General features: G+C 61.8%; 2 protein-coding genes across 4 annotated transcripts in view; both read left to right on the top strand.

Annotated features, from left to right (window-relative positions):
• The first annotated feature begins 231 nt into the window (after positions 1 to 231).
• On the top strand, positions 232 to 6945 carry NAA40 (N-alpha-acetyltransferase 40, NatD catalytic subunit). 3 transcript variants are annotated; one of them, XM_032094921.1, is made up of 9 exons: positions 232 to 303; positions 1716 to 1811; positions 1911 to 1963; positions 2307 to 2402; positions 2869 to 3027; positions 3111 to 3194; positions 4096 to 4173; positions 4259 to 4307; positions 6538 to 6945. In XM_032094921.1, the coding sequence occupies exons 1-9, from the start codon at positions 298 to 300 to the stop codon at positions 6928 to 6930; spliced, it is 1014 nt and encodes a 337-aa protein (XP_031950812.1). In that variant the 5' UTR covers positions 232 to 297; the 3' UTR covers positions 6931 to 6945. The 3 variants fall into 3 exon arrangements, with proteins under 3 accessions (XP_031950812.1, XP_031950813.1, XP_031950814.1); XM_032094923.1 differs by lacking the exon at positions 232 to 303 and adding an exon at positions 382 to 472; XM_032094922.1 differs by lacking the exon at positions 4259 to 4307 and having other exon boundaries at positions 6538 to 6690.
• Positions 6946 to 7830: 885 nt separating this feature from the next.
• The window catches only part of LOC116437274 (echinoderm microtubule-associated protein-like 3), a 7643-nt gene continuing 5872 nt past the window's right edge, over positions 7831 to 9601 (top strand). The window contains exon 1 of the mRNA XM_032094925.1: positions 7831 to 7990. Within this exon, the coding sequence (XP_031950816.1) occupies positions 7872 to 7990 (119 nt within the window). The 5' untranslated portion in view covers positions 7831 to 7871. The remainder of the gene's footprint in view (positions 7991 to 9601) is intronic.

Genomic DNA, 9601 nt, shown 5'->3' on the forward strand with positions numbered 1-9601 from the left:
GCCAATCAGCGCCGAGCCGCCTTCGCGCCCCGCGCCGCCGCCACGCTCGCGCCGCCCCCGCGCCTCCCGCTCCCTTCCCGCGCACGCGCAGAGGCTCCGCCCGCGCCGCTGCCCCTCTCGCCCCGCCCCTTTCCTCTCTGCGCCTGCGCGTTGGCCGCCGGCCGCGGGCTCGCGCGCTTCGCGCTCCGCCCCCCTCCCGCCCCCCCCCCCCCCCTGTATAAATAGCGCGCCCCCCGCGCGCGCCCCCTCAGACCCCCCGCGCCCCCCGCGCCGCGAGGAGCCGCCGCTGCCGCCATTATGGGGGTGAGCGGGACCGCGCCGCGCCTGGGGGGTGGCTCGGCCTGAGGGGAAAGAGAGCGGGGGTGGGGCCTGCGAGGCGCCGCTGAGCGGATTTGGGGCCGCCTGGGAAGGTGGAGGGTCGCCGCGAAGGGATACGGGAGTTCTGCGAGGGAATTCGGGGTCGTCTGAGAGGGTGGGGGGTCGCCGCGAGGCCTTACGGGGATTCTCTGAGGGGGTTTGGGGCCGTCTGAGAGGATGGGGGGGCTCTTTGGGGTGATACAGGGCTACCGTGAGGGGATCTGGGGTTCTGTGAGGGGACTGGGGGCTCCTATGCGGAGGTTTGGGACTTTCCGTCAGGTTTTGGGGTTGTCTGAGGTAGTTTGGGGCTCTTAGGAGGATGCTTGTGTCTCTACGAGGGGTCTGGATGCTGCTATGAGGAAATTTGGGACGTTTGGGGGCTATCTGAGGTTGTTGGGGCTTCTGTGAGGGTCTTAGAACCTTTCCTGGGAATTTGAGGTTCCCACGAAGAAATGTGGGCTCTTCTGAGTGGGTTTGGGGCTCTTATAGGGGATTTGGGGGTCTGGGGGCTGTGTGGAGAGGGTTGCTCAGGACTAGAGAGGATCTGAGGGGGGAATTTGGGGCTGTTCAGGGGGTTTGGGGGTCTCCGAGCTGGGTTTGGGGCTGTGCTCCCCCAGACACCTCCCATGAACCCCAACTGCTGGGAAATCTCCACGTTCTCTCCCAAAATGACCCAAACCTGGACATTTTAGTGTCTGTATCCCAGCCAGCAGCAGGTGGTGGCTGCTCCAACCCCCCAAAAACACCTTAATTCCCACCAAAACTACCGACAGGTGTATTTTGGGGGGACACTCACCCTGTCCCCCTCCCCAACCTGCTGTTTTTCCTGTAAAATCCTCATTTTTGGGTGCGCTTCTTTTACTTTTGGTGGAGCTGAAGCTCAGGAGTCCCAGTCCCGCTTTGACTGGGGATTTGGAGGGATCCCAGCAGGATCCTTCATTTTGGGGTAAAATCACCCACATTTGGCTTATTCCTTGTGCCGGACTCCTCAAATTCCGGGGAAAAACACTAAAAGTGGCAATTTTATGTGGCCGCTGCTTGGTGTCGCCTCCTCGTCCCACCTAAAACCTCCACGATTTTGGGGCAAAACCCCTTCAAACTGGATCACCCCAGAAGCATCACTCCCACACGGATATGACAAATTTAACACCGGTTTTATCCCCAAAACCCCTTTTCCCCAAAGATTTTGGGACAACTCCCCTCTCCTCACCTACAGCTCCGCATCGGTGCCGTTTGACGAGCGCAAATTTTGGGGGCAAAACTTTTGGGATTGCTGGCGGGTGGGGCTTTGGCGCCGGTTGGAATCACCGGGATTTGGTGCGAATTCCCGGGGTTTTGGTGCGTTTTTTTCCCCCCAGAGGAAGTCGAGCAAAGCCAAGGAGAAGAAGCAGCGGCGGCTGGAGGAGCGCGCGGCCATGGCCGCTGTCTGCGCCAAGGTCGAGGCCGCCAACAAAGTGAGTGTGGAAAACAAAAAAACGGGAGAAAAACCCCGGAATCGGTGAAAACCCCGCCACGGCCCCGCTGGCTCTCGGCCGCTCTTTGGTCTCTTCCAGCTCCAAGATCCCCTCGAAGCCTTCCCGGTGTTCAAGAAGTACGACAGGAACGGGTGAGTGCTGGCGCTCCCGGCGTCCCTGAGGCGCTTCCTGGCGTTCCCGGGGTCTTTGAGGGGGTTCCCGGTGTCCCTCAGGTGGTTCCTGCTGCTGCTGGCCTGTTCTGGGGCCTCCCAGGTGGTTCCCAGTGTCCCTAAGGTCATTCCTGCTGTCCCTGAAGTGGTTCCTGGTGTTTCCAGGACCTTTGAGGCCATTCCCGGTGTCCCCCAGGGCCATTCCCGGTGCCTCTGACACATTTCCAGTGTCCCCGAGGTTGTTCCCAGTATCCCTGGTGTGTTCCCGGTGTCCCCCAGCCCGTTCCCGGTGTCACCACCATGTCCCCTCCGGCCTGTCCCGCAGCCTGAACGTGTCCATCGAGTGCCGCCGCGTGTCCGGCCTGGAGCCGTCCACCCTCGACTGGGCCTTCGAGCTGACCAAGGCCAACATGCAGACGCTGTGAGTGTCCCCTGGCCCTGCCACCACCCCGCTGTCACACTCGGCTCCCCCCGATCCCAAACCCCCCCAGGAGGTGCTGCTGGCAGGATTTCCGGGGCGTTCAGCACCCGGAACTCGGGAGGGAGGAATCGCATCCCCGAAATCACGGTGGCGGTTGGCTTTGCTCCCAAAGTTCTGGGGTTTGTCCTCACGAAATCTGGGGGGAATCCAGCAACTGATGGATTCCCCTACCCCAAAATGGGTGGATTCTCCCACCCTGCAATCACCGGGATTTGACTTTTCCCCCTGGTGATTTCCTGGGATTCAGATTTCCCACCTTAATTCTTGCCACCGTTTCCCCCAAATCCCCGATTTTCTTCTCCACCCCAATCCCCATTTTTTTTTTTTTTTTTTTGCCCCAAACCCCATTTTTTTCCCCCCAGCCCCATTTCTTTGCCCCAAATCCCATCCTTTGCCCCCGCTGCAGGTACGAGCAGAGCGAGTGGGGCTGGAAGGAGCGGGAGAAGCGGGAGGAGCTGCGGGACGAGCGCGCCTGGTACCTCGTGGCCCGCGAGGCCGGCGCCGGCCCCGTCGCCTTCTCCCACTTCCGCTTCGACGTCGAGTGCGGCGACGAGGTCCTGTACTGGTGAGCGCCGGGTTTGGGGCGAAATCCGCCGGATTCGGGGCTTTTCGTGGTGCCTGAGAGGTTCTCTGGGCTCTGTCCCGCAGCTACGAGGTGCAGCTGGAGAGCCGAGTGCGGCGGCGAGGGCTGGGCAAGTTCCTGCTGCAGATCCTGCAGCTCGTGGCCAACAGGTGACAGCGGGCTCGGGGCAGAAACGGGGCCGGCGTTTTGGAGGAAAATAGGGGGGTTTGGGGGCGGGGGTTGGGGGTGAAGCTGGGGCTGGTTTTGAGGTGGAATTGGGGCAGTTTGGGGGTGAAACTGGGGCTGTTTGGGGGTGAAATTGGGGCAGTTTGGGGGCGAACCGAGGCTATTTTTGAGGTAAAACCGGGCAGTTTGGGGGTGAAACTGGGGCTGTATTTGGGGTGAAATTGGGGCAGTTTGGGGGTGAAATTGGGGCTGTTTTTGACGTAAAACTGGGCAGTTTGGGGGTGAAACTGGGGCTGTATTTGGGGTGAAATTGGGACAGTTTGGGAGTGAAACTGGAGCTGTATTTGGGGTGAAACCGGGGCAGGTTGGGGATGAAACCGGGGCAGTTTTGGGGTGAAATCGGGACAGTTTGGGGATGATACCGGGGCAGTTGTGGGGCGAAGCAGGGCTGTATTTGGGGGTGAAACCGGGGCAGTTTGGGGGTGAAACCGGGGCAGTTTTAGGGTGAAACCGGGGCAGTTTGGGGGTAAAACCGGGGCAGTTTGGGGGTGAAACCGGGGCAGTTTGGGGGTGAAACCGGGGCAGTTTGGGGGTGAAACCGGGGCAGTTTTAGGGTAAAACCGGGGCAGGTTGGGGGTGTAACCGGGGCAGTTTTAGGGTGAAACCGGGGCAGTTTTAGGGTGAAACCGGGGCAGGTTGGGGGTGTAACCGGGGCAGTTTTAGGGTGAAACCGGGGCAGTTTGGGGGTGAAACCGGGGCAGTTTTAGGGTGAAACCGGGGCAGGTTGGGGGTGTAACCGGGGCAGGTTGGGGGCTCGGCGGCGCCGTTTCCGAGGTGAAACCGAGCGCTCCGGGGCCGTGCCCCCCGTGCCCCCCGTGCCCCCAGCACGCAGATGAAGAAGGTGATGCTGACCGTGTTCAAGCACAACCACGGCGCCTACCAGTTCTTCCGCGAGGCGCTGCAGTAAGTGCTGCCCGCCCCAAAACCGCCCGATTTGCCCCCAAATCCCCGCCGGGAGGTAACAGCTGTGGCACGACTGTCGTTGCAGTGGCCGGGGCCGGGCGCCGCGGGCAGGCGGGGCAGGGGCGGCGACAGAGGTGGGTGCTCGGGACCCCCCCCTCGGGACCCCCCTCGGCGCCACGACCCCAAATGGGGGGGGGGGAGACACCCAGGCTTGGAGGAGGGGGGAGAAACCCCTCTGTGGAAGGGTTTGAGAGCCCTTTTCGGGGGAGATTTGCCTTTTTCTGGCATTTTTAAGCCCTTTTTGGGGGAAGATTTGCCCTTTTTGGGGGAGATTTGCCCTTTTTCTGGCATTTTTAAGCCCTTTTTGGGGGAAGATTTGCCTTTTTTTGGAACTTTTAAGCCCTTTTTGGGGAGGATTTGCCCTTTTCGGGGAAGATTTGCCCTTTTCTGGCATTTTTAAGCCCTTTTTGGGGGAGATTTGCCCTTTTCTGGCATTTTTAAGCCCTTTTTAGGGAAGATTTGCCTTTTTCTGGGACTTTTAAGCCCTTTTGGGGGAAGATTTGCCTTTTTTTGGAACTTTTAAGGCCTTTTTAGGGGAGATTTGCCCTTTTTCTGGCATTTTTAAGCCCTTTTTGGGGGAAGATTTGCCTTTTTCTGGCATTTTTAAGGCCTTTTTAGGGAAGATTTGCCCTTTTTGGGGGAGATTTGCCCTTTTCTGGCATTTTTAAGCCCTTTTTGGGGGAGATTTGCCTTTTTCTGGGACTTTTAAGCCCTTTTGGGGGAAGATTTGCCTTTTTTTTGGAACTTTTAAGGCCTTTTTAGGGAAGATTTGCCTTTTTCTGGCATTTTTAAGCCCTTTCTGGGCAAGATTTGACTTTGTCTGGGATTTTCAAGCCCTTTTTAGGGAAGATTTGCCCTTTTCGGGGAAGATTTGCCCTTTTCTGGCATTTTTAAGCCCTTTTTGGGGGAGATTTGCCCTTTTCTGGCATTTTTAAGCCCTTTCTGGGCAAGATTTGCCTTTTTCTGGCATTTTTAAGCCCTTTTTGGGGGAGATTTGCCTTTTTCTGGGACTTTTAAGCCCTTTTGGGGGAAGATTTGCCTTTTCCTGGCATTTTTAAGCCCTTCAGTCTCTTTTTTTTGCAGGTGGTTTTACTGTCAGTTTTTTAGGGGCATTTTGAACCCTTTTTTGCTTTTCTTAGCCCATTTAGGGCTGTGATTTCCAGGTGTTTGATTTTCCAAAGGTTTTTACCTCTTCTGGGTGTTTTTAAACCAAAGCTTTTGCCCTTTTCTGTATTTATTTGGAACCATTTTTTCGCTGTTTTGCTCCTTTTCGGGGGGGAATTTCAAGCTCATTTCAGGTTTTTTTTTGTCCCATTTCTGAGGAGTCTTTTTTTAACCCTTTGCTCGTTTTTTAAACACATTTTTGGGTGGTTTTGCTCCTTTCCTGAGTGTTTTTAAACCCATTTTTCAGGGTTGTAACCACTTTCCCAAGTCCTTTCCCCCTGCTTCCTTTTCATCATTTTTAATCCCTTTTCCCAAAACTTTTCCCCTTTTCCCATCACTTTTCCCAACCTGCTCCTCCTTCTGTTTCCCATAACCCGATTCTGCCACTTTTTAATCCAAATTTTGAGAGAATTTTTAAGCCATTTCCCGTTCTCCCATTTTTCCATTTTCTGGGGGTTTTCAACCCATTTCCCCGGGGCTTTAACCCCCCCTTTCCCAGGCAGTTTTTAACCCCTTTTCCTGGCATTTTGGGGCCGTTTTTACCCTTTTTTGGGGCAGTTTTTACCCTTTATTTGGGGCCGTTTTTACCCTTTATTTGGGGCCGTTTTTACCCTTTTTTGGAGCCGTTTTTACCCTTTTTTTGGGGCCATTTTTACCCTTTTTTTTGGGCCGGTTTTACCCTTTTTTTGGGCCGGTTTTACCCTTTTTTGGGCCGGTTTTACCCTTTTTTTGGGGCCGTTTTTACCCTTTTTTTGAGCCGTTTTTACCCTTTCTTTGGGCCATTTTTGCCCTATTTTTTGGGCCGGTTTTGCCCCTTTTTTTGGGCCGGTTTTACCCTTTTTTTGGGCCGGTTTTACCCTTTTTTTGGGCCGGTTTTACCCTTTTTTTGGGCCGGTTTTGCCCCTTTTTTTGGGCCGGTTTTACCCTTTTTTTGGGCCGGTTTTACCCTTTTTTTGGGCCGGTTTTACCCTTTTTTTGGGCCGGTTTTACCCTTTTTTTGGGTGCTCCCCCCCTCCAGCCTTTCCCCTGCTCCTTCCCTCCCCCTGCCAGCTTGGGGGGTGACACTGGGGGGGTTCGGGGTGACTCAGGGGGATCCGGGGGGGGTTTAGGGTGACCCCCCGTGCCCCCCTGTCCCCCCAGGTTCGAGGTGGACGCCACCTCCCCCAGCGTGTCCGGCTGCTGCGGGGACGACTCCTCCTACGAGATCCTGAGCCGCAGCACCAGGTTCGGGGACCCCCACTCCGGGGGGGGGCCCTGCGCCGGCTGCTGCCACTGAGCCCCCAAAAACCCCCCAAAAAACGGCCCCGGGGCCCGCGGGGGACCCCCCGAACTGGGGACAGAATCCGCCCTCCGCGCCTCTCCTGGCCGGGAAAAGGCGGGCGCTGCGGCTGCCAGGGGATTTTCGCCCGTTCCTTTGTACCTTGGCTTTGTTTTATCAGCGGTTTTCTTTGTACGCGGGAAATAAATAATGAGGAAACTTTAATTAAAGGCTCGTGGTGCTGCGGGGGGCGTGGCCTGGGGTGGTTATGTTAATGAGGGGGCGTGGTCAGGAAACGCAGCGTCTTTACGGAGCGCGCCGGAAGTGACGTCACAGCAGCGCCGCCCGCCGCCGCCGCCATGCCGCCCGCCGCTCTCGCCGCCCGCTCCCTCCTGCGCTCCGCGCTCCGGCCCGGCCCGGCCCCGCGCGGCCTCGTCTCGGGGCCTCCGCAGCACCCCCTGGGCCTGGCGGTGAGCGCGGGGCGGGCGCGGGGCGGGGGCGCGGGGTGGTGACCTTGGGGAGGCGGCGGCGGCAGCACTAACGGCGCTGTGCCCGCAGGAGAGCGCCGTGGGCTTCGTGGCCATGTTCGTCTCCTTCCTCGGCCCCGCCGCCTGGGTGCTCGCGCACTTCGACGACTACAAGAAACGGGAGTGAAGCCCGCGGGCCCGACCGCCGCCGCTCCGGGACCAACCCCGCCGGGACCAGCGGGGAGCGCCGGGACCACCGGGGATGGCCGGGACCAGCGGGGATCGCAGCCCCCCCCCAGGAGCCTCCCCGTCCCCCCCGCCCCAATAAAGGCCGCGGATTCCGCCTCTGCCGCTCTCTGTCGGGTCCCGCCGCGCCGGAACGCGGGTGTGACGTCAGCGATGGCGTCACGGGGGGGGGGTACTGGGAAAAGCCGCCGGTTAACGGAGGGGGGCGGTTGCTAAGGGCGGGGCCTGTTGCTAGGGGCGGATCCAGACCGCCCAAATCGTCTCCGGGGCGGGGTTTGTTGCTGGGGGCGGGGCTCCGCCGGTAGCGGGGCTCCGTGGGGCGGGGTCTGTGGGGGCGGCGGAACCGCGGCTCCCGGTCCGGTTTGGGGCCGGGGCCGCTTCGTTCCGGCCCTTCCCGAGCCGTGGCCCCGTTGCCATGGGCGTGGCCTGTTGCTATGGGCCCCCGTTGCCATGGGCGTGGCCTGTCGCTACGGGCCCCGTTGCTATGGGCGTGGCCTGTCGCTATGGGCGTGGTCACAAAGCTCCGTCCCCTTCGGGGCGTGGCCTCCCTCCGTTCCCTCCCGGAAGCGCCGGGGTTCCTGTTCCGGGCTCCGGCGGCACTTCCGGCGGAAGCGACGTGGCGGTGACGTCAGCGCGGCCGGAGGGTCCCGGTGGCGGCGTCCGGCCCGGCCCGAGCCCGCGGTGAGGGGCGGCGGGGGCGGGGCGGGGCCGGGACCCCCCCCTCGGCCCGGCCGGGAGCTCCCGGGAGGGTCCCGGGGGGGGTCCCGGAGCTCTGGGGGGGTCCCGGTGTGCGGGGGGTGCCCCGGTGGTTCCCGCGGGTCCCGGGCCGGGGGTCCCGGTGTGACCCCCCCGGTGGCCCCCGCAGCCGCAGGCGATGAGCCCCGATGCAGGCGCGGCGCCGGCTCGGCCTTAGGCAGCGGGAGCCGGGCGTGTACCTGGGGCCCCCCCAGACTCAGGCCGTGCCCCCCCCGGAGCCCCCGCCCGCCGACGTCATGTCGTGTCGCGACAGGACCCAGGAGTTCCTCTTCGCCTGCAAATCGCTTCAGGGCCGGCAGGTGGGCGGGGCGGGGGGGAGACCTCCGGGACCCCCCCTCCGGGACCCCCCCGTGCCCCCCACCCTTCACCCCGGGGGTCTCCCCGTTTTCCCTTCCCGGCCTCACCCGGGGGTTCCCCCCTTTCCCCCTCCGAGGGTCCCCAAATTCCCCCTCCGAGGGTCCCCAAATTCCCCCCTTTCCCCCTCCGAGGGTCCCCAAATTCCCCCCTTTCCCCCTCCGGGGGTCCCCAAATTCCCCCCTTTCCCCCTCCGGGGGTCCCCAAATTTCCCCCTTTCCCCCCTCCGAGGGTCCCCAAATCCTCCCCCTTTCCCCCTCCGGGGGTCCCCAAACCCCCCCCTTCCCCTCCCAGCCTCCTTGGGGGTCCCCCACCGCCCCCCACCCCCAATGGGGGTCCCGCTGTCTCCCCTCCCCCTCCCCCCAGCCCGTTCACCCCTTCCTTGTCTCCCCCTGCTCCCCCCCCGCCCCCCCCTCACTCTGGGGGTCCCCCCCAACCCCGGGGGTCCCCCTGACCCCCCTGTTCTCCCCCCCCCCCCAGGATGGGGGGCTCCAGCCCGGCAGAGCAGCCCCCGGCCCCGGGCGGCAGCGCAGCGAGTTCAGCCTCATGGCCAAGTGAGGAGGGGGCTCGGGGGGTCCTGGGGGGGGATGGGAGGGGCTGGGGGTCCCCAGAAATGGGGGTGGGGGTCTCCAGGTGTGGGGGGGGGGGGGGGGTGGGAGGGGGTTGGAACCCTCAGAAACAGCGGGGTGGGGTCCCCGGGGGGGAGTTTGGGGGGACAGGAGGGGGGGGGGGTCCCTGGGAATTGGGGTTTGGGGGTCCCCAGGTGTTGGGGTGGGGGCTCTGGGACCCCCCCCATCCCTGACAGCCCCATCCCCCCCCTCAGGCGCATTGGGAAGGACCTGAGCAACACCTTCGCCAAGCTGGAGAAGCTGACCATCCGTGAGTGGGGGTCCTGGGGGGGCTGGGGGCGTCTGGGGGTCCTGCAGGGGGTCTGGGGGGGTCCTGGGGGGGTCTGGGGGTCCTGGGGGGGAGTCTGGGGGGTCTGGGGATCCTGGGAAGGGGTCTGGGGGTCCTGGAAGGAGTCTGGGCGTTCTGGGGGAGGTCTGGGGGTCCTGGGGGGGTCCTGGGGGGGTCTGAGGGTCCTGGGGAGGAGTCTGGGGGTCCTGGAGGGGGTCTGGGGGGG

This window comes from Corvus moneduloides, chromosome 34 (genome assembly GCF_009650955.1).
Source record: "Corvus moneduloides isolate bCorMon1 chromosome 34, bCorMon1.pri, whole genome shotgun sequence".
NCBI classification, from domain to species: domain Eukaryota; kingdom Metazoa; phylum Chordata; class Aves; order Passeriformes; family Corvidae; genus Corvus; species Corvus moneduloides.